General features: G+C 42.3%; 2 protein-coding genes across 3 annotated transcripts in view; one reads left to right on the top strand and one right to left on the bottom strand.

The window, feature by feature from the left end:
• Window positions 1–305: 305 nt before the first annotated feature.
• On the bottom strand, window positions 306–11,359 carry dffa (DNA fragmentation factor, alpha polypeptide). Of its 2 annotated transcripts, none has more exons than XM_042097052.1 (7): window positions 10,924–11,359; window positions 9,960–10,118; window positions 9,684–9,841; window positions 8,860–9,055; window positions 8,374–8,501; window positions 1,238–1,451; window positions 306–947 (listed from the first exon to the last, which is right to left on the bottom strand). In XM_042097052.1, exons 1-6 carry the CDS (start codon window positions 11,015–11,017, stop codon window positions 1,239–1,241), a joined length of 948 nt encoding a protein of 315 aa, XP_041952986.1. In that variant the 5' UTR covers window positions 11,018–11,359; the 3' UTR covers window positions 306–947; window position 1,238. The 2 variants fall into 2 exon arrangements, with proteins under 2 accessions (XP_041952986.1, XP_041952984.1); XM_042097050.1 differs by having other exon boundaries at window positions 1,202–1,451.
• Window positions 11,360–11,368: 9 nt separating this feature from the next.
• pex14 (peroxisomal biogenesis factor 14) overlaps window positions 11,369–26,264 on the top strand; it is a 58,512-nt gene continuing 43,616 nt past the window's right edge. Inside the window, 2 exon segments of the mRNA XM_042097049.1 lie at window positions 11,369–11,516; window positions 14,519–14,563. Of these exon segments, the coding sequence (XP_041952983.1) occupies window positions 11,481–11,516; window positions 14,519–14,563 (81 nt within the window). The 5' untranslated portion in view covers window positions 11,369–11,480.

Raw genomic sequence — 26,264 nt, forward strand, 5'->3', positions numbered from 1 at the left:
CCCTCCACGCAAAACGCCCTGTGTTCGTCACTACGCCGCATTTTCATCATTAGAGATACAACCTGAGGTTTACTCCAGAGCCTGCTAGTGCCTACCAGTGTGTATGTTTATGTGTGTGTATGAAATGCATATCCGATACATATTACCGGTAGCGGAGGATGTGAAATGTACTGTATATCTCAACTGCTGCCAATAGAAATGCATTAACAATTTTACAAATTATCTGCAAGTTGTTGAGTTGAGATTTAACACATTTTTATAGTAGCCTCTGAATTCATGTCCACACAATGATTAAAAACAACACATATGACAAATTTAAATTTAATGGTAGAGGCTGGAGCCTAATAGACAAAACCCGCTCAAGCATATACTACACAGGGTATAATTCATTTTCTTAAAACAGTACAAAATCTACAAAAAAAATCCAAAACAGCAACAAATGATGAGTTTTAAGAAAACCTTAAGATTGCTCTGCTGACATTTGCATAGGTATGAGGGTCAGGGGATTTTCCATGTAGAGCTCAGTCAGTTTTGTTAATGGTGTTGCTTACAGGCATTTTTATAATTTAAGTAAACCTCAACTTATTTCTAACCAATTTTCCCTATAATAAGAAAGGAGCAAGATCTTGTTGCCGCAGGTGCAGGGAGAGCCACTGAGTGCCATGTGTTCCTTATCGCTGCAAAGATGATGGAGTCACAAACAAGGATAATGAGAAAAAAAAACAGCAGAAAAACACTCTGCCATTTAAGGGCTGGAGTCTGTGACTCACACTCACATAGAAAAACACCATAAGAGCAGGTGTACTGTGAGGTACAATACTGGATAAATATGGAATATTCTGAGTCAACAAGGGAATTTGGCACTGTGAAACACGTCCCACCAGCGCTCATTTGGAAAGGCAGTGATTTTCTCCTGGTCTAATCCTCCGCGAGAACCAGATATTTTTCTGAAAGGTAAATATTGGGTTTTAGGTGGTGAAATTGACAAATGGTGATTTTTTTTTATTTCCGTCACATAAATATTCTAACAAAATATATACTGACAGCAATTCTTTTACCAATCCTTTCAGGTCAAAACACATTTTTGAAATAATGTCTTGCGGTAAAAAAATAAAATGCAACAAAAATCTTTGTGTCTGATTCCACACATATTTGGTCAGTCACGATTATCCTTGCTGCAAAGATGTTTAAGAATAATTACAGCTCTTCGTGAAGTTCAGTTTCTTTTTATTCCTACTCTATTTGCTGCGTTTGGCCTTGATCTTGTCTGCGTCCTCTGTGCTTGATGCGTTGCTGGGCTGTTGGGACTGAGCACTGAGAGACGCGAGAGCCTGGACTTGCTGGAGACGTCCCTCCAGTTCAGCCTCACAAGCCTGCACCAGGGCGGCAGTTCTGTCTGCGTCCCAGCCAAGGATTCGCTTCAAGGAGGCAGCACCCTTATTCACCACCATCTGCAGCAGCCAAAATATAACACATAAAAGTCAGGTTATGTTTTGGCCCACATGTTTGAAGTTTACAACCTCTTGTTGAGATCAACTACTGTTTTGTCTGGATTTAATGCCTGAAAGGCAGGAGAGGTAGAAATTAGGGCTGGGCGATATGGCCTAAAAAAAAAAGATTTACGATTTTATTTTGATTGAAATCTGCATATCCTTCTTTAACAAGCATCTTACTCCATATCTTTAAGCAAATACAGTTGTTTATTTAAGATAAGTGTACGTATGCTTTAACCTTTGTTGTAGGATCCATATTTTTCACACATTCATGACCACTCGCAGTGGGAAAAACAACATAATCACGGGGGCGATCTGTAATATTCCCAGGTGGCAAGAACGGACCATAAGCCTCTATGCTTATGGATGACCTCACTAATGAGCGCCATTACTTTTGACATCAGATCCTGCTTATATTTGCTGCCCATCGGCAGCTAGATAAAATTTAGAGACATTGGACATAACCTATGCTATACACACACACACACACACACACACACACACACACCTATGCCAGATAATTTAGAGACATTGGACATAGCCTATAATTTTTCAGTAATCGGATTTAGCCTGTGCCAGATCATTTTTCATTGATTGGATTTAAAAATCGATTTTTATTAAAAACCTCGATTTTCTATTTAAATCGATTTTATGCCCAGCACTAGGAGAAATTCCATAGTTTGTGCAGTACATGGCATCATTTTTGCACGAATCAACTGTCAAAACCTGCTCCAAATTAGTGCTTAGAGAACATCAACATGATTGCCTAGTTAACTGACTTGATCTCACTTTAAGTTGGTGCTTACGTTTGCAGAGCAACAGCGCCATACAGTGGATATTAGTTTTGGCCACATACACTGGGTGCCATACAGACACAGAAATCAGGGCCCGTATTCACAAAGAATTTTTATGGCTAAAAGTAGCTCCCAACTGGCGAATTGAGGAGAAACTCCTACAAATAATGGGCGTGTCACTCGTAACTTTAGGACTCCTAATTTTTTTGACTAAGAGTAATTCACGAAGCATTTTAGCCCTAAAAGTAGCACCTACAGTACAGGCCAAAAGTTTGGACACAAGGATACAAGGAAGTTTATTGTCACATGCATATAGTTACTGGAAGTAAGAAATGCAGTGAAATTATGTCTGGTGTCAGCCTATTTGTGCATTTATTGGGGGTGCAGTGTGCTGTAAGTATGTTGGGGATGTGTGTTGGAGAAGCTTCCTGATTAAATAATGTGCTGTGTATGTAGGGGAGAGGGGGGGGGGGGGGGCAGTGTACTGCAAGTATTGTGAAGGGACTTACTATTGCAAGCAGAGTACTGTATGTATGATGTATGTGAGTGATGACAGTGAAGATGTGTATGTGGGCGGGAGGGGAGTGGAGCAGTGACTGTGTGTGTGTGTGTGCAGTGTGTGTGTGGGTAGGTGGGGGCAGTGTGCTGTAAGTATGTAGAGGATGTGTGTTGGAGAAGATCCTGAAGACAATGTGCTGTGTATGTAGGGAGGGGGGGCAGTGTGCAGCAAGTATGTAGAGGAGGCTTACTGTAGCAAGCAGTGTGCTGTATGTATGTGTGGTGATGACAGTGATGATGAAAGTGTGTGTGTTTTTTTGTGTGTGTGTTGGGGATGGGGGTGGGGGGGCAGAAAGGCTAGGCAATCAAGGACATGGGTAGATAGATGGAGGAGAAATCAAAAATAATAAATAAAACGTTCTATGGAGATGTGCAAAAGTTGGAGAAAGTCAGATGTGTGTGTGTGTGTGTGTGTGTGTGTGTGTGTGTGTGTGTGTGTGTGTGTTTTTACGTGTGATGAAATAAGAAAATAAATAAAAGGTCTGTAGCATAGGGAGAGGGATGTAAAAGTGCTGAAAGTCATGTAGGTGTGTGTGTGGGGGGGGGATGGGTCATGAGTGCTGAGGAGTGAATGAGTGCAAAGTCAGTATAGTGTGAGTTCAGAGTTGGGAAATGTTTGAGAGTGCTGAGGAGTGAATGTGTGCAAAGTCAGTATAGTGTGAGTTCAGAGTTCGGATGGCCTGGGGATAAAAACTTCTCCTGAGTCTCTCAGTTCTGGCTTTGTGACTACATAATCCGTTGTTAGGATGAGAAGAGTCCTTCAGGATCTTTTGGGCTCTTAGGAGTACTTAGGAGTACTCTTCTACTGGAATAGATATCTTGTAGAGCAGGGAGTTGAGTTCTTATAGTATGTTCAGCTGAGTGCACTACTCTCTGCAGAGTACTACAATCTCTAACTGTGGAGTTCCCATACCAGGTGATGATGCTACCAGTTAGAACACTCTCAATCGCTGAAGTGTAGAAGGCCTTCATGATGGATGTAGAAACTTTGAATTTCCTTAGCTGACGAAGGAAGTAGAGTCGTTGTCTGGACTTCTTCAGAACATATTGAGTGTTAACAGTCCATGTTAAGTCTTCAGTAATGTGGAGACCAAGGTATTTAAAACTTGTGACTCTCTCTACAGGTTGCCCGCTGATCATTAGTGGGGTGTAACTGTAGTTCTGCTGCTGCCTTCTGTAATCCACTACCATTTCCTTGGTTTTATTGACATTTAGTGTCAAGCTGTTAGATTGACACCACTATGCCACCTCATCAACCTGATCCAAGTAGAGCTGTTCATTGTTGTTACTAATCAGGCCCAAGATCACTGTGTCATCTGCAAACTTGATGATGGAGGTATGACTACTGTTGGCTTTGCAGTCATGTGTGTAGATGTTGTACAGCAGTGGACTCAAAACACAGCCTTGGGGAGCACCAGTGCTGATGGTTAATGTGTCAGATGTCAGACCCCCCACTCTAACCACTTGTGAACGGTTGGTGAGAAAGTCAAATATCCAGTGACACAGGGTGGTGTTCAGTCCTAAGGCCTTCATCTTTGTGACCAAGGTGAGAGGTACTATCGTGTTGAATGCTGAACTAAAGTCAATGAACAGCATCCTCACATAATTCCCATTCCCCTCCTCCAGGTGAGTTAAGGTGGTGTGCATGAGGTTTGAGATGGCATCCTCTGTAGACCTGTTGGCTCTGTAAGCAAATTGGAGGGGATCGAAGGAGGCAGGGAGGGATGAGCAGATAATGTTTTTCACAAGCTTCTCAAAACACTTCATCACTGTAGACGTCAGAGCTACTGGGCGGTAGTCATTCAGACATGATGGACTTTTGTTTTTCGGTACTGGAACAATAACAGACTGCTTGAGGCAAGTAGGAACTGTCTCTTGAGCCAATGATGTGTTAAAGATATAAGTGAACACAGGAACTAACTGAGCAGCGCAGGATTTCAAAACCCTGTTAGAAATTCCATCCGGTCCAGCAGCTTTTCTACAATTAACCCTCCTAAAGGCATTGCTCACATCGACCTCAGAGACACAGAAAGGTGCATCCTCATTTGCTTCACATGCTGCAGCTAGTGCAAGATAGTCTGTGTCTTTCATGTCAAAGCGAGCATAAAAAGCATTAAGTTCATCAGGGAGGGCTTTACTCACATTCATCATAGGAGGGGACTTTCTTTCAAAGCCAGTGATGGTTCGGAGTCCTTTCCACACTCGTGCTGGATCACCCTCCAAGAAATCAGCTTCAACTTTGTCTCTATAGCGCCACTTAGCATCTTTAATAGCTCTACGTAAACTATAAGATGCTGCTTTGTAATCTGTCATATCCTCTGAAATAAGCCCAGCATTATAAGTGATGGTGCGTGTCTTTAATGACACACACATTGTAGATTCATCAAAACTATTAATGAACACATGTGGAATTATGTACTTAACAAAAAAGTGTGAAATAACTGAAAACATGTCTTATATTCTAGTTTCTTCAAAGTTGCTATTTCTTTAAAATGTAATACCATATTTAGCTTAACTTGACAAATATTAATCTTTGGGCCAAATAACTTTGCATTCATTCATAGTTTTGATGCCTTCCATGAGAATCTACAATGTAAATAGTCATGAAAATAAAGAAAATGCATTGAAATGAGAAGGTGTGTCCAAACTTTTGGCCTGTACTGTAAGTCTGGGACAGCTTAGAAGAAGTTGAGAGGACTCCTAACCCACTAAGACCTACTCCTAAGCAGCAGTTAGTCACATTTCACATCGCAATGTTTTGAAATATATATGTGGCTACAGGAGCTCTCAATTGCGAGGGAATAACTGTTGTAACTAAGACACGCCACCTACAACAACCAAAACCATTCATTGTCAACATGTAGGCTAAACAAAATGCAATGTTTAATTGTAGGCCTAAATCAAATTAAATTGTTTCTCCTCTTTGCAAAAAATGTTGCAAAAATACTGCATCAATACGTAGTGTATTTCATTAGGCTACTAGGCAGCCGTGGCCTACTGGTTAGCACTTTGGACCTGTAACCGGAGGGTTGCCGGTTCGAACCCCGACCAGTAGGCACGGCTGAAGTGCCCTTGAGCAAGGCACCTAACCCCTCACTGCTCCCCGAGCGCCGCTGTTGATGCAGGCAGCTCACTGCGCCGGGATTAGTGTGTGCTTCATCTCACTGTGTGTACACTGTGTGCTGTGTGTGTTTCACTAATTCACGGATTGGAATAAATGCAGAGACCAAATTTCCCTCACGGGATCAAAAAAGTATATATACTTATATATATATATATATATATACACTATAGGCTATTTGTTTCGTCTTACACTTTATTCATTTAGGGCATGTATTCATTCATTTATTCATCACCTTTCGTCCTTCACACTAATTCTGTACTACTGTAGTGCACGCATTCTCACACTAATTCTGTACTACTGTAGTGCACGCATTCTCAGACCTGTCACCTGTCACTCATCATCGTAGGGGAGATTTTTTGAAAATAATTCCTGCGTCACAATCATCAGCCAATCAAGGTGGTCACTTCAGACAAGCTCGCAAGAGTAACAACGTCATCCATAGCAACAAAGACTCACTCTTAGTTTAGGAGTTGTCACTTTTCCTTACTAAGAGTAGTTCTGAAAGGCTTTGTGAATAACTTTTAAGAGAAAATTCCTCTGTAAAATGTTTTAGAGCGATTTAGGAGTATTCCTAGTGGTTAAGATAAAATGCTTCGTGAATAGGGGCCCAGAGATATAGAGAGATCATATATATTTTAATTCATTCATTCATTTAAAGACCCACAAACATTAAAGGACTGTTAAAGTCATGTATGTCTGAATGTGTAAAGTCTCCATGAACCCTAACAGAACTAGATGTACCGCAGAGCGGTACACAATATGACCGCCGCCCAGTCCAGCACATTTTTTCCACAAAAATAAATCACGCTGAAAGGCCTATATGATTCTAACTGTCTCACTAAATTGCATTATCCACACTCAATTCTCACTGGTATCTGCTAGACAACAAATACCAAAACATGATTAGTTCATAGATTTCACATGTAAAATTCATTTTATACAACCCCACCCCCATCTTGCCTGTTCATAATTCTGAGAAATTCTTGAATTGTGTGCATGTGTGCGTGTACACGTTTATGTTTATGTGTGTGTGTGTGTGTGTGTGTGTGTGCGTGCTTGTGTGTGTGTGTGCGTGCTTGTTTGTGTGTTTGCCTGCGTATGTGTGTTTGTGCATGTGCATGCATGCGTACATGTCTACTGTGTGATTATGTGTCATACGTATGATTACTGTGAATGTATGTGTGTGCGTGTGTATCTGTTTATGCACATGTGTGCACATGGAATGGGTTAACATGACCCCTGGAGGCAAACATACGGAAAAAATTGGTCATCCTAGGCCCTACGGTTCTCAAGATATTCACAGAAAACTGTGTCTGCCCTACCCTCCTTTCAGGGGGTCCAGTACAGCGGGGGGGCTACAGATCAAAACGAAAAACGATGATTCCATGCTATTCATGTGGGGTTACATGCCTACCAAGTTTCGTGTACCCCGGTCTTTCAGTGTCCTGGGAATCCTTGTTGGTGTACGGTCACTAAATGTACACATAAATTATTTTATTGTAAGGCCCCCCATGAACGAAAGTACACAAAACTTGGCATGCATTCGGAGGGTGTCATAATGATCCTACACTTTCAATTTCGTGCAGTTTTGACCATGTCAGCCAGAGATATTGTGATGAAAACACCTAATTTTTTGCTTTTTAATTTTTAACTAGGTGGCGCTTTACATGAAATAAGTGGTAATGGGATGGGTTGACATGCCCCCTTAAGACCAACATACAAAAAAAAGGTGGACCTCCTAGGCCCTACAGTTCTCGAGATATTCACAGAAAACTATCTCCGGCCACCTACAGGCCAGTTGGTGTATAGTAACATAAATTAATTTATTGTGTGGCCCCCCATGAACGGAACGTGCATTCAGAGGGTGTCATAATGATCCTACACTTCCAATTTCGTGCAGTTTTGACTATGTTAGGTCACAGGTACCTGCGATTACAACACCTCATTTTTACTTTTTTGTGTTTAACTAGGTGGCGCTATACATGAAATGAGTGGTTATGGAATGGGTTGACATGGCCCTTTGAGATCAACATACAAAAAAAATGGTCCTCCTAAACCCTACGGTTCTCGAGATATTCACAGAAAACTGTGTCTGCCCTACCCTCCTTTCGGGGGGTGCAGTCCAGCGGGGGGGCTACAGATCAAAACGAAAAACGATGGTTCCATGCTATCCATATGGGGTTACATGCCCACCAAGTTTCGTCTACCCCGGTCTTTCAGTGTCCCGGGAACCCTTGACAGAAATTTGGACATGCGAAAAAAAAAAAAAAAAACAAAAAACTGACTAAACCTATATGACCGCCGCTTCGCTGCGCGGCGGTCATAATAACACTATTGCATTCCTCAATAAATGCAAGACAACAACTAATAGCCTATAAAGCAGTGTCATGTTTGAGCTACTTGCCTGTAGCTCTTGATTGGAGAGCCGTGTCTCTGGGCTTGTCTTGCCCTTCAAGACCATCAGCGTCCTAGTGTGAAACCCTGAGACTGAGTCCACCTCATCCATATCATCAGTCTCAACAGCATCATCATCTGTCAAGGTGGACAAAATAATGAAAGGGAAGTTCAAATGCTGAATTACATATAGATGGTTACTTCCAAACACTGCATTCAGAAGACAACGACAGAAAATAACTTTGGCTCCAGAATAAAATGTCTGTATTGCTGTAGGGACAACATTCCACTTCCCCCCTCTTTGTCTTTGTGACACAGCAATGCCACCCAGTGGCTCAAAGAATCATCTCACATTTCATGGCACATCCGCTCAGGGAACTAAGTTCAACTCAGACTCAGCCACAGACTAATTCTACATTGCCAGTATTGTGTTCGTAAAAGAGAAGTGGCAGAGGAACTGATTCAGTATTTTAGGGGGGGGGGGGGGACAGCCAACCTTCTCCCTCCTGACTGGCCTCTTGCTCTCGCTCTTTTTCCACAGTCTTCAGGTAAAGCTGCAGCAGCTCTTTGGACTGCCTGCTCTCCTCTCTCCGGTCCAAGACAGTCTGGAGTGTGTCCTGCAGGGCTTGAGCCTTCTTCTGGGGAAAGCCCAACGCTGACGCCAGGTCTGTGCATGGCACATCCACCAGGGTCTGTGGTTACAAACAATCACAACCCAGGCAATGTTTACAGGAAAGGCATGTTGTTGTTGCTGCTGCTGCTGCCCACTGTATAAATGGATGTGCTGCTTCTGTACTGGAACATACTGATAGAAATGAGAATGGTTGGTTTTGTTCCAGTATAGTGTGAATACACCAATATGGTGCATATTGTACAGGAAAGGGACACTCCTACCACTGGCTGGTAACAACAGCAAGTAAAGTATTCTACTTTTTTTAAAGGTCACAGGATAGCTCTGGGTTGTCATGCAACACATCAGAATGAGGACAGAAGCGGCTTTGGTGTATGTAAAGGTTCTACTATATACAGTAACACAACATTGGTAGTTTTTGGGACTTTCCGTAGGTGTTTCAAGACTCTGTTCACCTTGCACCTGATTAATTAATTCTTATGTATATTTATGTTTTTGAAAACTCATTATTTTCATTGTTGATATTTAATATTGTTATTAATATTGTTGTTATTATTACTATCACTGTTATGCTTAGTGTAGGCTTTTCAACTTTATTTGAATATGTTATTTTTAACACATGTACTGTAAGTCGCTTTGGATAAAAGCATCTGCCAAATACCATAACCATGTGTGGGGGCAGAATTCACCTGGAGCTCAGCATCAGACAACAGAATGATGCTGGCAAGGTTGTGCTTCAGCTGGGCAGCAAGACTCTGCCAGGCGTCTGTTTCACTGAACACCGTATCCACTTCATCATCATCCAGGGCTATGGATTCTCGGCTTAACCAGGCAGTGCCACCATCAACTGTGAAGAGAGGGAAGACATGTTTATTTTTCTATTTGAAAGCTGAAACTTGTTTTGTCAAAACATACTTAGCTGTAACAGAAAAAGTAACATTTCAAGATTAAGAGAATCTGCTTACTTTTATTGATAGGGGCCCAGGACTCTTTTCCATGCAACAGCATGAACTTTGTGTTGACAGGTAAACACAGGAAATATGCATCATCTTCCACAATAGTTCCATCATCCTCAAGCACCACCGAGACAGACGTGTCAGGGGAGAATCCTAAAGTTTCACCTCCTGGCGGTCGAAATGAGAAAAGTCAAAGGTGGTGCAGGTAGTGAACTTCATCCTATTGTCTTGCTACTACAAAAAAGGAATGTTGCCCTCCTACTTTGCATTAGGTAGGGTGCCAGGTAGGGAGATTCCATCTGTGTGCGGATGTAAAGAAGTAAAGCTGACAACACTCAGACTCTGAATCTTGGCCTGTTTTACTTGTTTGCATATTGCAACAATAAATAATAAGAGATAAACTGGAATTATGAAAAACATGGTACATGTCTTAAATACTCCACACAAAAAATGTGTTTCGTCACGCCCAGAGGACAGCGTTCTCGGAATGAAAAGCTCGGAACAAACCCATGTCTTCTCCTAACCGGGCAAGTCCGAACACGAATTTATCACCCTGCATTTCAATATTGCACTACACATGGCGTTGTGGCCTAGACTATGTGACAGCAACCGGTACTTCTCTTAACACAATAATACGCAAAGCCTAATGTGATACAGCAGTCCTTAAATAAAGTCTCTGGATATAGCCTAATGTCTAAGCCAACCCAATCGCCTACAAGTTACAGGAGTCACAAGTTCACTGACATGACAGTTTGTGAGTGATGGATGTGTGTCGTAGGTTATACTACCCTAAAGAACAGATCCCCCTACTAAATAAACTAAATAAAGAGATGGCCATGATGTCAGCTGTAATTTACAACAATGCAATGAGTCTAATTGTTTATCTGACGTGGCCCTTCGTGTTTCCCACCGTATTTCTTGGCTGGCATAACCTAAATACACGCACGCACCCTGGACAATTCCGCATTCTTACCTTTCACTTTGAGTTGATCCAATGAATACACTACAAGTCCAACAGATTTTTGACGGCTGAAGTTGCATACTTTACAAGGTTTAAGTTCTGCCATTGCTATTATTGACTTATGTACTATGTACTTTGTCCCACTGAGAGAGATAGTAAAAAGAAAAGCTAATTAATCATGCTGCTGACCCTGGACAGTTTTCCCTCGATAGGCTCGACAGGTTTACAACAACGAGAATCTGGGAAATGGAGTGAGAGCGCTAACGACCAATCTTGCGCTGTCTGTCCGGCATGTCCGGTTACAATCACAAATTACATTACAACGTTAACTTAAAAATGAACAGAGAACAGCACAATGTTACTCTACAACACACTGTAGAAAAAAACTTGACTGATATGTGGGCAGTAGCAGAGCCCGTCGTCTATGGCAGTAGTCAGTAGTGTGTCACTTCCTTGTTTGGATGCTGATCACGATCTGCTAGTTCGCCTGTGAGGCGAGTATAGTTGATTGCCTATTACCTACGGCTCTGATGCATGTTAGCTAGCTAGCTAGCTGTACATCGAAGAAGATGGCATCCTCTGAACAACCTGAACACCAAATACAGGTAGTCTACAACATTTGGTGTCGTTCAGTGCGGGTGGCTCTAACGTTCTTATAGCCCCGGGGTATCATGGTGTCGTCTTTAGTTTGCTTAGAAAAGAGCATCTTGTTGTTTTCACGTTTTGAAAAAGTTTTAGCCCTTGCTAACGAGCGTCATTGACAGGTGCGGGCCTGCATCGTACTCAAATTCAACTTGTAATAACAATGCCCTCCTTAACTATACTCTCTATACATTTGACAGCAGTTATACAACTTCAAAATGTGTTAAATCCCGAGCAGTTCCATTGTTAGAGTTAACCTTATTCTGCAAGCTAGCTTGCAGTCAAGAGCTAACAAACAAGCTCCTGCAAAGCGTGTTGTGATGGCCAGCTTTTAAGGCACTAACGTTAGCCCAACCTAGACACACATTCTTGTCACAAAACGGTGCATTAGCTTTGTCAAATTATCTCGTGAGTCATGAGCTTTTACTTTGCAGGTGATGTCTCAGTAGTTAAATGACAGTTGACGGATCAGTTATTTCCAGTGTGGTTATTTATCGTGGCTAAAATCGCAAACTGAAGTATCAGCTAAGTCATGTCGAAAATGTCGAAATAAAGCTTGTAGCCTACTTAGTTGAGACAGTATAACATGCCCTGCCAGTTATGGTACCATGTTGTGCATATAGTATACGAAGTAACGTTGACGGTGAGGTAGTCACAAGTTCTGTTATGTATGCAAACACCGCAGAGCCATTGACCTTTCCATAGATACATGTATAGCGTAGTAGGCTACAGTGAACTGTGCTGTAGTGATTATCTCGGATGCTTTGAATTGTTTTCATTTGGGTTTGCCTAGAGTAGGCCAAGTAGGCCTATGTTAGGTGTTTTCATATTCCATGTTGATCACTTTGGTTCACATTTTCGGCTTTTCTTTATATTCTTTGTGGCTAAACAGTCAGGTATTCTCTTTCTAAAAGAAAGGAATTTGCAACTGATGCTATACAGTAGAAATCTACTTTTCATTCCCATTTTAAGATTATTCTGAAAGTAGAGCAGAAATGTGTAGGACTCCTCATTACACATCTTCATACAGTGAACTGCACATGTTTTAATTGTCAGGTTCTTAGTCTTATCTTTTAGCCTACTTTAATTGCACACAAGCCAGTGACATCTTTCTTGGCTGAGCTCACAATTCCATTGGATATGAGCACAGCATGAATAATTGTAGTATGTCTCGCTTCTGGATTCAAGTTAATTTACACAAGTGAATTCAGAGTTTTTGTGTGAAGTCTGCTCTGTTGAGCCACAAGAGGATGCTAGCTGTCACCAAGTAAAGAAATTATAATCACAAAAAACTTGATGAAAGAAATGAAAACACTTTGAGACACTGAAAATAAAAACACTTTGACATGCATATTCTAGGCTATCTTCTGAAGGCCTGTATATACAAATCCATGTTTCCAAGTCTTGAGAGCAGTTTTATCAGTGTATCCGTGCCTAAATTTGTTGTTGGTATGGCACTGAGTGGAAGAGAATTGGGCTCCTATTCAGCTATTGCATATCGATCCCAGACAAGACTGGCAAGATAATAACTTTTGATAATGAAACTGGGAGATTGCAAATTTATATGGCCATACTTTACCGAAAATGTGTTGACACAAAAACTGAAATGGCCTACAATATTTTGGCATTGAAGATACAATGGAGGATTAACTGTATGGAAAGTAGGCCTAAAGATATTGGTCTATAGTTGTTATTTTCTCCATTTTCTCCACAGATGGCTTTGAACAAGAATTAGAGGCACTTCCTCTGTTTAATGCCTGTGGTTAGATAGATGGGTTCAAGCCCAGGACAGTTGTCATCTAAAAAGTGGTAATTACAGACTGGTTAACTCAGCTCTGTTTGAAAGCAGAGACTGGAGCAAATGATTTTTCGGTTAATTATTTAGTAATAAAGAAGTATTCTGTTTTTAGTTGTTGGTTTGATACCAGTCTTGTGTTTCAGTGTGCGATGGCCCAGTGGAGATGATTCCTCTGCATTCTTGCAACCCAAGTGGAATTGCTCAACATGAGAGTTTTATCTGCACCGCAGAGATTCAGAGTGGAATAGCCTTTCATGTTTGTGGTTGTGTATCCTGTTGCAATTTCAGCAGGGGTAAAGATCATGACTTAAAATGCTGAAACCAAAGAAACTGAAACAATACCTAATTAAACAAACACACACAAGGACACACATATCCACATACATAGGTCCACACACAAAGACGTGGACGCACAACCAGTAAAATAATATCTGTTCAAATTCTATTCACATTTAAGATACATGACACAAAATTTGTGACTAAAATGGGACAAATCCAACAGCAATATAAGAAGTGGTTCCTCCCTACAAATAGGCCCCATCAAGGTCAGGCAGAACAAGTAGGCCTGTGTTGTGAAACATGAGCAGAGAGAGAGAGGGGGGGGGGGATGGAGCCATGGCAAGAGATAGCAGTTGGGCCAAATAGCCAGGCAAAGGGAAGTTGTAAAACGGTATTAAAATGAAGCATATTCAATTCACCTGGTATTATCCGTCTTCAGGCTTTATCTGAAACGTCTGCGGCTGTGTTGTGGCGACGGTCAGTGGGTTACCATATTCAATTAAGCCTCTCAGGCAGACATGGCGCATGCAGAACGGAAGCATCGCACAAATTACCTCTGTGCTATTTTCCTGGTAATAATGTTAGGCTGTCATGTGTTCAGATTTGCCCCAGCAGGTGGCTATTTACCCTTGACTGCCATTTAGGACACGTTTTTTTCCATGCACCCCCAGTTTGCCGAGTATGCATGTTTTGCTTGATGTTAGTCGTCCAAAACTGATGAATGAGAACTATCTTTATTACACAGGCTTATCTGTAAAACTATGATCTTATGTTGAGTGTAAAAAGATCTGTGCATTTCCGATGCATTGGAGAAGACCACGTCATATCATGTAGTATTGTATTTGTACCATAGATGGCGCTCTAATGCAAGCTTACATTCTATTTTAGAATGGCTCATCCATCAGAGAAGACGCCACTACGCGGGAAGCTTTGGTAAGACCTTTATGTATTTGTGATACTGCACACATTCTCTTAGACTCTACATTGTATGGATGGAATGTGTAGAGGCTGGATGTAAATGAATATAAAAGATAAAATAAATTCAATGTTTCCCACAGAATTGAATTCTATTTGTGGTGGTAGGTTTGCAGAATTAACCTGAATGCAACAGTTTTTAACAAATTAGTGCAGTGTGGTTATGATTCTAACCAGATTTAACACAATTTAGTACAACCAGGAAAATCATTGTGTGGTGGTCAATGTTGATATTGTGGTGGGCCGCCACAAATAAGTCAATGTATGGGAAACACTGAAAATACAAAAATTTGAAACACCTTTTGTGTTGAAAATATGGTTATGTATTTTTACATACACATTCATCTTTAAACCAAGGTATGGTTTAAATATTGGACTGAAAGAGCTGGTCAAGAAAACAAATGAAAAACAAAAGCATTTTTACCTCAAAACTGAAACAGAAACAAATTGCTTGTCACCATTACTCTCAGATAAGGCTCGAATCCAGCCTTTAGACTCTAAATAGAAATTATACTTGATATAATAGTCAATAACATGAACTCTATCTGTGTAATTGTATTGAAAAGAGAATATGAGATGTTTTGTCATTTAAGACGATGGCAGATTTTTGTTTGTGTGCCAGAACTGGACAGTGTGACTCTGTCTACCCATATTTACTTGACCGTATTTAACTACATCTATACATCATGATCTTCTAATTTCAAGACAAATCTAAAGGCTCTGCTTGCATTGTGTTGATCGTGGTGATGACATCTTTGTCATCTCTGGATAATTAACTATGCTATTGTTTCCTGTGTCAATGTAATTTCACGCCATGCGTCATGTCTAACGGTGTTTAAGGCTCGCTCCTTAGCAGCGTAAAAAATGTAGATTATTAAGCCTCCTACTGTGGCTGGCTGGTCGAGGACTCGCCTTCTCTCTTTTCTCCCCCTTTTCTCTTTTTGATGAGCTGCTCTTTCCCAGTTAAGTGGATTATTACATTGCGGGATAATTCATGTCACAAGGCATTATTTGGAGGAGGTGAATAATTGAAATTTGTGTCTGAAAGGATTTTATCTGGATGAGAGGAAGGGGACCAGTGGAGAGGTTGGAGGGAGACTCGTATGCATGCATGCGTGTGTGTGTGTGAGTGTGTATGTATGTATGCGTGTGTGTGTGACAGGCAGGGGACACCAGTCACGTTAACAGGTTCTGACTCACCTTGGCCCGTCAGCGTGCTCAGGCAGTGCGTTTGCCGCTTCTGGGTGCCACGAGGCTGCGTTGGGCTGGGGAGGCGCAAAAGGCTGACGGCTCCACCGAACGCCAGAAGGTTTAAACCTGAAGCTTCAAGCGCCAGAATGCTACACCACGCCACCCCCCCCCCCCCCCACCCCCCACATGATCAGGCAGTCCCCTATCTAGTGCTTGCCTACGGGGCTGCAGTACACTCATTCACTCTTAAACACACACACACACACACACACTCTCTCTCTCTTCTTGGTTTCTTTCTTGCACTCGTTCACTCACTCCCTGCCTGCCTGTCTGTTGGTTCCTTTATTCTCCTCTTTGCGGTTCTTTTCTCCTGTCCCACAATCTCTACTCCCTCTCTCTGTTCCCTCCTTCTCTCTTCTCTTCTCCTCTGCTCTGCTCTGTTCTTCTCTCCTTCTCTCCTTGCATCACTCTCCTCCTCAGCTTTCCCTTCCTCCAGTGTCTTGTGACCTAAGGCCCTGACAAACAAGCTGCTCTGTGTATTTATCCGCTTCATAATCGCTGTTTGTTTGTGGGCAAATGGCAGTACCTGGACAGCCCCCCCAGGATCTTCAAAGACTCCACGCTGCTCATTTTAGGAATGAAAACACCAAACAGACCTTTTAACCCTGTCTGCTTGTTTGAAAATAGCGCATGCATTATTGATCATCTCTGGCTCCATGGCATACTATTCCCCCAAGGCCGAGTGTTCGTGTGTGTGTGTGTGTGAGAGCGAGGGAGGAATGACTGCTGCTGTGTGGTGTTGCCTTGGTAGCAGCTTCCTCAGCGGAACTGGTAGCATGGTTGACCTGGTGCGCTGGGTTGGGCCCACACACCTTCACCACCTGACCTCCGCTAGGAGGACTAAGGTGCTGAATGGGTGGTGGACTGTGTGTGAGTGTGTGTGTGTGTGTGTGTGTGTGTGTGTGTGTGAGTGTGTGTGTGTTGGGGGGGGGGGGGGGGGGGGGGTCCGTGTACACACTGGGAGAGGAGAAACACAGGCGTGGTGTTTGGAGGTGGGTAAGGAGGGGAGGGGGTGGAGCTGGAGGGGAGGAGCGAGAAGAACATCCCGGTCTCGCAGCAACTTCAAAAGCTCCCCCTTCCCCAGGATATTAAGCGACTGTGATGAAAAATTTAGCGAGCGTTAAATAAGGCGCTTTGAAGTGATCTGTTTTGGCTCAGCAGTCTCTGAATTTCCGGAGCTCCCTCTGCTATCACCACCACAGTGGAGGAGAAGGAGGAGGAGGTGTGGGAGGGGGGAGGGGTGCGGAAAAACTGCACCAAGCTTAGAAATCGGGGGCTGGCTGACAAGATGCCAACATTACCGCTGCAGCCACTGGCATCACTCAGGAGAACTCTCTCTTTCTCATCCTGGCTCTGTCTTTCTCTGAAACACGCACCCTCGTTCCATCTTATTGTCGTTCTCCCACTTAATTCATTTTTCCCCCTTTCTTCCCTCTTTGCTGTCATTCATGGCCCCCAAGTCATAAAAGCCATCTGTTGCTCATCTGGTCGTTTTTTGAAAATAAAATACTAGCTCGGGGATGGGGTGGTTGGGTGGGGTAGGGGGGTCTCTCCCTCTCTGTGTAACTCAATATCAGGATACGTCTGATGGGCCCTTAACAATAAAACCTGACAGCACTCTTCCTCTTCTGTGCTCCGGGGGTTCATGAATAGGACCGTGGCAAGTGCCGAGAGACAACGTTTTACTTTTGTTGTCATTTCGGGGTTTCAGAAAAGTTAATTATTCAGCGAGCGCAGCGTGATAATGACTCCAAAAAGGCTTCTCTTGAATCTGTCGGAAACTAGGCTACAATTTACTTTGTCGAGGGAACCTTCCTTTAGCGTTTCTTTTTTTCCCTCTCTTTTTTGTATTCCTTTTTGTTCATTACTTTAATTGTAATTGTGATCCTTTATTGGACCTGTCTGCAGTAAAGGAGAGTTACGGCTGGTGCGGGGGCATGAAGCACACAGATATTTCATGGTTATTGAAGAAGACAGTCACTAGGTGGCAGCGAGTAGTTCCAATCCTCTGTAATATCATTGTGGGGGTGATGTGTGTGATTTTGAAAATAAATATTATTTTTACACATTTTGTGACAATATGCATAATCTCCCATTGTTATCACTGTATTTTTTTTTTTTAAATCACATTTTGTAAGTCGCCATGAAGTTTACACAAATAGACACATGAGATGTGGCCTACCTTATTTGCCGAATATGCTGGTATGGGGAAAAAGGGACTACTAAGTTAGGCCTACATCAATTATGAAAATGTTCTTATAAATCACTACAAACAAGTGAGATCACGTTTATGGAAGTGTTTTTTTTATAAGCGTGAGGTGGATTTTAACAACAGATTTCTCTCCACTGTGTTCTGTAACTAACTATCTATCAAACTCTAGGATTTCATTGGGTTGTTGTGTCCTTGTTGTGGTGCTGGCCTGTCCTGCCGAGTGCAGTAGGTGAGCTGCCTTCTTCAGTTTCTCCGAGACAGTCAGCCAGAGAGACACCTGAGTCTGTTTGGAGTGGAGGCTGTGTGGCGCTTGAGTCCAGCCTAATGATGTGTTGTTGAGCTCTTGGAGTCGATGGTTAATGACACAGGAAGGGCCTGCTGTTTTATTGTTGCTGTGTTGCACTTTTTCCTCGCCTCCCCTCCTCTCTCTGCTCTCTTTCTCTCTATCGCTCCCTCTCTCTCTTTCTCTCATTCTCTTTCTCTCCCCCCTCTCATCCCCCGCTCCCCCTCTCTCCTGCCTCCTTAGAGGTCTCTGTATGAATTCTCACTGTCACGTCCAAGGACGAGCCGAGCAGGGTCAGCTAATTGCTTTTATGATTATGATTTCACGTCAGATTTATCGTGCGTGCTCTGTGCACTTTTCTTGAGGTCCGCCAGCGACCTGGCCAGAGAAAATGAGTTTGCAGTGCGGCGGCTTGGACTTCTCGTTTCAGTGCAGGTTGCACTTTTAAAGTCATCATGCCACATTGGAGGTGAATCACCAAAGACTTTTATTTTTTTGGAATTCCTCTTTGACTGTACTTGAAAGCCCTGTTTATCTGTCTTTTCTTTTCTTTAAGTGTCCTGCTTGTGCGTAATCCCGGTAAGATCTGGTCTGTTTACTGGAATAAAATATGATTAATTGTTTGACTGGGCTGTGACACAAAGCTGTATTCATATGATTCCCTTTTGAACTTGTTGGGGAAAAAAATAGTCAGAGGACAGATACTGGTCCACTGTGTATTCTCGCATTTCATCTCTCACTTTGTGATGCCATTCTGAGTTACAGAATTCCTGTATTCCGCCTTTTCTGTACTTGGCAAATGTTGCTCTTTTTGATGTTGACAGTGTCTCTGGAATGTTCCCCGCTCGCTCTTTGAAAAGGATGAGTCGATAAAGACGACTGGGCCCCAGATTTCATTATTCTGTGGTTTTTCTCTCTGATGTGTTCTGTTGGACCAGATCACCAGGGCCTGCTCCCCAGAGGCACAATTTAGCAGATTTACGGCCGGACATCTTCCCACATGAAAAGGCCATTTCTTCCCTTATTTTATACTGCAGGGACAATTTTCATTCATAATCTGTGTGCTGACTAGCCTGCAGTACAGAAGACCCTCTGTAGCATGGAGACTCCGCTGAGGTAGTGTGCCCCCACGTCATCATAAGTAATTTGGTGCCAGGAGAGCATAACATAAAAACGTCTCACTGTTTGATCTGGAAATAGAGTAGAGAGTGTTTTTAGAGTTAGAATTAGTTAGGTGAATTTAGATTTTAAACAGGCTAGCGCAAGGATATATAGTCATTTGAAGTTGGATTTATGTTACTGTGAATACTGAAAATTACATGGGGTTGGCCAAACCCGACAATAAAAGATCCAGTTTATCTTGTGTGACCATTTTTAGTCTTCCCATTACTGTTCGTCTCATGTAAATTATATTTCCCAAACCTTTACTACTGGGTAAAACCTGCTTCTTTTTTTTTGTTTTGGAAAGAGCCGTCTGCCCAGAAAAATCTACATTGAAAGTGTTGAAAAGCACTCTGAGAGTGTGTGCAATTACACATGCTCCAGGTGAAATGTAAAATGAATCAAATGAACTCCGAGGTGAATGAGCCGAGGTGAAGGTCACAAGGGCTCTCTACCCCCAACAACAGTGACGTATTGGTCATCAATGTTTTGAATGCTGTGATCTGACATATTGCACATGCTTACTCCAAGGTCAGCTTGTATTTGATTTTCAGAATGTAAATATGCTCATTTTTCTCTGCAGTTCAAACTGACAGTTACTACTCTACACCCTACAGCCAGGCCTGTAATGATTCTCCGATGAAATAGCCCTAAAGCCTTGAAGACCTCTGAATATTGCCTTAGAGAAGACATTGTTCGCTTCTGAATTTATATGTTTTGTACATGATAAACTGGTAAATTGATGTTCCCTTGTCCAGACACCCCTAGATCCCATGAAATAATGAGTGGCAGTTTTATCTCTAATCAGAAAGTAAAGCATGCCTTTGACCCGCCATTTCTCTTTAGGCGACCACCCCAAGGTGCTCAGGGCCCACTAGTACACACTACATCTTTGTCAGCCAAAGACATCAGCCACTACTTACACATGCAGCAGCCTCCTAGTGATGGAGCTCAGAGTCTCCCATCCTCTGTTTGCACCACTTAACCTTTACACCGCTCTTGTGACTTGAGTGAATGGGTTCACTAAATGGTCTTGAAATGTGTTTTTAAAGGGGAAGACCCTGATTGTCGCAGCCGAGCAGTGACAAAAGGAGAAATCCTGGAAACAACCAGGAGTTCCTCATCATCTCCAGATAGCACTTGCAGCCCAGCAGGTGTTCACCGGGGTGGGGCGGTATAGGACATTGCGGGCTTGGGGGCTTGGAACAGCACAGGAGAGGGTTATCCTAGTAGTGTCCGCAAACAGAACGTAACAACCCCCGTCTAAGCATATTTTTGCTGACCAGGGCTGGATGGCCTGCTAGGCTAGGCGGGTTTGTCCCCACGGAACACGTGGCGCTCCGACAGAATGTCGGCAGCCCCCTTGGGAAGGTCCAATTAGATTTGTCAGGCGAGTCAGAAGCCATCAGGACGAGCGGAGCGGTCCTCGGGGTGAGTCAGGCGGGCCTTGTGTCTGCACCGTTTCCCGGCTGATTCACTGTTTTTCTGCCGCCGTCACCGCCCTGCTAGGGGGCGGATACTTGTCTACCCCCCTCCGCCTTTCTCCTACCCCCCCCCCTCCTCCTCCTCTCCTCTCCTCTTCAGGAGAGTTTGGCTCACTGTGGATGTGTAGTGTATCTCCCTGAACCATTACAAATCCAGAAGAAGGCTTCCAGCATTTGTTAACCCTGACAGAGGGTTTGTAAGAGAGGTGTTTTGCACATCAATCACTCAGTGGCTGACAAAAATACAGAGTCTCTCCCCCACAGGGTGTGAGCTGGCATGCACCAGAGGTGATATATCAACAGAAACAACAGTAGGTTGCCTATGCTCTACCTATGTAGACCAACACCTTAGTCCTGAGTAGTCCTGATAGCCGAGGGCTGAAGTTTCTGGTTTTGTCTCTGGGTTTGCTTTGGGCAGGCTTGTTCCTCTTTACAGCTGCCACATGTCTCCAGCGTCTCAAGCGTTTTACAAGCACTTGTGTTGGCATCCTCTTGGCATGAGAACCAACACAACCCACCTTGGCATGGGAACTACCAGCACACGCTTTGGTTCCTTATTCTGACTAGTTCTTTCACAGTGAGGAAAAGATTGTCTCGGTGCTCTGGACTGTTTGCTTTAAGGGAGCCAACGCCTTATCCGTCCCGTTCGCCAAGTGGTGGTGCGTGTTCGGCATTTGACCCCGGGACAGTGGGTGTGATGCAAGCCTGGGAATTTCAATCTTGTCTCAAGGGGATGTCTCACAATGTCCACAGCCATTCCAGCCACTTTTAAGGGAAAGTTCTGTTTTTTTTCCCTTCTCTGTCAGACTGTCATTCGAAGTCTATGATTACGCCAAATTCAATAAAATTTAATTTGTACTTAGACAATTCTGCATTGCTTTTAATTCCAGCAAATACATTAATATAAGCAATATGTCAACTACAGATCTATAATTTCCCAGTTTTTTCTTTTTCCTAGCCTGCCCAAGCTGTGTCATTATGCATTTTCCTCAGATGACGGAAATATGACACCGTTTTAATTACAGCCCTCGTTGTGTTTATTTTCCTAACACGCCTGGGAAAGGGATACGGTACTGAATGGCCATTTACACCAGTCTGGCACTTTGTAATTACTTGTGTCTGATTTAAAGTTCCCCCCTTTCGTCCTCTTTTGTATGTAGAAGGCGAGTCGTGGGAGGGAGAGACTGGTCCGCGGTGAGACTTGGTAGTCTCAGGGCTGTGGTGAGAGATGCCTCTACTGTCAAGCCTGTTCACATCACCTTACAGCCAACCAACCCCCCCCCTCCACAAGCCCCCAGCTCCAACCCCCACCAATGTCACTTTCAAGGCATAATTACCCAAGTTGTGTTGATTAGTATAAGAAGCAATTATGCCGACGTTTTCACCACCGCAAATGAGAGTCGCGGCAGCCACTGATTGACAGGAAGCAGGCCTGCCTTTATTAAGTAAATGACTATGGTAATTCAGGTACTGAGACACCTAGCATCTGATTTTTTTCCCCCTGTCTTTTTTTTTTTTTTTTTGTGACTGCCACCGGTGTCTCTCCTGGTTGTGGTCGGGGCCCTGTAATGTTAATGAAGAGTTGTGATTGAAGCTGCACGGGGTCCCTGTAGCGGGAGCGCTGGTGGCGGCAGCGGCTAGGAGGCCGGTGTGCCGAGGCCCGAGGCCCGAGCCTTTCCCACCAAATGAGACGCACAAAAAAAAGACACGCAGCCGATGCTGAACCTCTGATATTTTTTTCCCCTCCCCTCACTCCTGCTTGATCAAAACAAAGCGCAGAAAAAAGGCGAAAAGATGAAAACAGATGCAAAGCGATGTGGAAGCAACACGTCCTCGCCCCCTCCCCCTGTGTGCATTTCTTTTTTTTTGTGTTGTTCCATGTTTTCTCTTTTACAGCTTGTGAGCATTTTCAGAGGTCTAGAAATCAGAGGAAAAACTGATTTGTAATTGACACGTAGGGAATGTTCTTTATCTGGCTTCCCAGTAAGTTATTAGCAGTTAATTCATCTGCCAACTCCCCTGCAGCGCCAGTTATTTGTTTAAATGGTGGGATTCCCATGGTGCATTTGTAACTACAGCAGTGCAAAATGCTTCTCTCTATAATTATTGAACATTACACGCTGGCTTATGGTGGTTATCGGTTGAGGAACATTAGCGGGGGAACGAGGGAAGTCATTTATTCATGAATGAGACATTTTCTTAGTGGAATGTCTGACTTTAGGGTTTAAGGGAATTTCATTTTGCTAACTGCTAACAGGAAGAGGCTAGAGTAGCCTTTCAAGAACTTTAAGGCCTCTTTCTGTGCTCCGCATAGCTCTGTTGTAATAGCTCTCCCTGGTATTATTTTATCCAGTAGCATACACAGTATATAGCGCTCTGGAAAAAATTAAGACACCATTGCACATTTTTCTGATTCATCCTACGGGTGCTGAGTGACATTCGAATGAGTTGATGGTCATATTCAAATTTGCAGTGGTCTATTATTTTTTTCTCAGAGCTGTATATATATGTGTGTGTGTGTATGTATATACGTATGTCTGTGTATATACACACACATACATACATATGTACATTAGGAATGCACCGGTCCGACTTTTTTAGTCTCGATACCGATGCCTGGGCTTTGTGTATTGGTCGAGACCCGATACTGATCCGATACCGTTGTTAAATAAATAAACTGTAGACCTCACCATGTGGAAGAGACTAAAGGCATCAGGCTTGACTTGCACATTACTTTCCCTAACTAAAGAGTTCTTACCTAAGACAAAATGTAACAAAATAACACTTAAGAATAAATGTAATGAATTGTTGTTGTTGTTGTTATTACAGTGCATGAAAATGCACTGTACTGTTCTTCCTAGTCATCTTCTTATTATTATATTCTAACGCAGTTAATGCAGCTTCAACCGTTTAACGTAGAAACTTCAACTATGTTACGTAGGTCTTACTTAGGACGTGGGTGCTTTGGGTCTTACTTAGGACATGGGTACATTTCATCTTTGTAACTTTTATACTTTTTAAACTATTAATTAAAAACTATTGACAATTTCCCCATTGACTTAACATTGGCCTTTATGACATCATAGCAATTAGAATCTTATGCCAGGTGACCAGGCCACCTTGATCAACTGTCAGTTTCTCAGGCTTTAAGCATACAGTCTCAGGCTATGTTTATACGGTGACGATGAAAAGAGAAGACGCAGAAGTGGCGTCTCGTCTTCATTTTTTTATTCGCGTTTAGACGAGCATTCTCAGGGGGAAATCTTTGTTTATATGAAGACGCAAGAGTATGTGATATTCGATTGGATATGCATTCCAGACCGCTGGGTGGTGGTGTGATAGAATCCCGGTACGTCACGCGCAGACATTCTAATATGACAGTTTAGCCAGAGAGGTAATCAAGGATCTTTGGTTTAGCCGTTTAGACGGAGACGCAACCCGGGTCGTCTTCAAAACTCTACACTCTGGAAGGAGTCTTCAGATTTTTGCGTCTTCAAGCCCCGATGGCGGGGGTCGCCGTGTAAACGAAAGGCACTTATGATAAAATATTTTGTCGTCTTCCTTAGCAATCGTTCTCGTATAAACGGCCCCTCATTCTCTTAAGACTATTCACCTATTTAACTGTTCAGTCATTCCAACTATATTAAACCTCATCTACCTAGCAAATAATTTAACCATTTTAACTATCCACCTATTTAACTGTTCAGTCATTCCAACTATATTAAACCTCATCTATCTAGCAAATAGTTTAACCTTTTAAGCTCTTCACCTATTTAACTGTTCAGTCATTCAAATTATATTAAACCTCATCTACCTAGTGCAGTCATTCCAACAATATTAAACATCATCTACCTAGTTCAGTCATTCCAACTATATTAAACCTCATCTACCTAGCAAATAATTAAACCTTTTAAACTATCCACCTATTTAACTGTTCAGTCATTCCAGCTATATTAAACCTCATCTACCTAGTTCAGTCATTCCAACTATATTAAATCTCATCTACCTCACAAATAATTTAACCATTTAAACTATCCACCTATTTAACTGTTCAATCATTCCAACTATATTAAACCTCATCTACCTAGCAAATAATTTAACCATTTAATTCATCCACCTATTTAACTATTCAGTCATTCCAACTATATTAAACCTCATCATGTTGGTTGTCAATTAGCACATCATCTGTTTTAACAATATATTTCACACCATATGTTTTGCATTTTCATGCACTGGTAATTCCCTGGAATTGCGTTTTCTAGTTGTTGTTGTTATTATTATTATTATTATTATTATTATTATTATTATTATTATTATTATTATTACAACTTGGAGCTGCATTCAAATTCAAGTTTAAGTTCACAGTTATTACCAAATAATAAATCTAACAAGCATACGTAAAACACACAAATACATTTTCCTCCCAACAAAAACAGCTTTGTGCAAAACACCCCTGCCAAAACGGTTCACACCACTAACCACTCGCCAAACCCCTCTATTTACCAATAGTGGTGCACGAGAATTTAGGAAGTTCACACAGAGTTTGAACGAGCTTGAATAGTGGTGAATAAACGGTATATGGATTTGTAAGTTTTAACTAATAAATGTTTTTAACAGCCAGTGTGAACGTTTGCATTTACCAGGCAAAGTTTATACAGATAAGAGATGAAAATTACAATGTATTTGGTTTGAGTATTTTGTGTTTCACACATTTCATGTGTTGCTTAAAAATGCAACAAAAACCCATGAAGATTGTAATTAATCTATGGCACATGGTGGTTAATAACATCATGAATAGTAAACCAGAAATATAAAGCCTCGCATACTGTAATGACAATGATATAGCCTAATGACAAACAGCATATGTAATAGTGGCAGGAAATGGCTAGTTGTGCGCTGGATCTGGAAAATATCCCGACCCCCGATCCAGCTATTTTGTCAATATCGGCCCGATATCTGATCTAAATATCGGAACGGTGCACCCCTAACACACACACACACACACACACACACATACACATACACACACACACACACACACACACACTGTATGTACTGTTTCCCCAAAAGAGCCCAGACTGACTTCATGGATGTGCTTGTATGATTGTGTGTGTGCATGTACTCTAGCATGGCAGGTGTGTCAAATTTATTGCATGGTTTTAAAAGTTGTGAGGAAGTGACTGTCGGAGGCAGTATATAGATATACACATTACCGTTCAAAATTTTGAGTCACTTAGAAATGTCCTTGTTTTCATCATTAATGTTGTA

This window comes from Alosa sapidissima, chromosome 7 (assembly GCF_018492685.1).
Source record: "Alosa sapidissima isolate fAloSap1 chromosome 7, fAloSap1.pri, whole genome shotgun sequence".
Lineage (NCBI taxonomy): Eukaryota > Metazoa > Chordata > Actinopteri > Clupeiformes > Clupeidae > Alosa > Alosa sapidissima.

Excerpts from the sequence above, each read along its gene's own strand:
- dffa (XM_042097052.1), bottom strand. The coding sequence starts at position 11,017 with ATGGCAGAACTTAAACCTTGTAAAGTATGCAACTTCAGCCGTCAAAAA. Across the intron at positions 9,842-9,959 it reads CTGGGCCCCTATCAATAAAA|TTGATGGTGGCACTGCCTGG; the intron begins GTAAGCAGATTC and ends CTCTCTTCACAG. Across the intron at positions 9,056-9,683 it reads TGTCTGATGCTGAGCTCCAG|ACCCTGGTGGATGTGCCATG; the intron begins GTGAATTCTGCC and ends TTGTAACCACAG.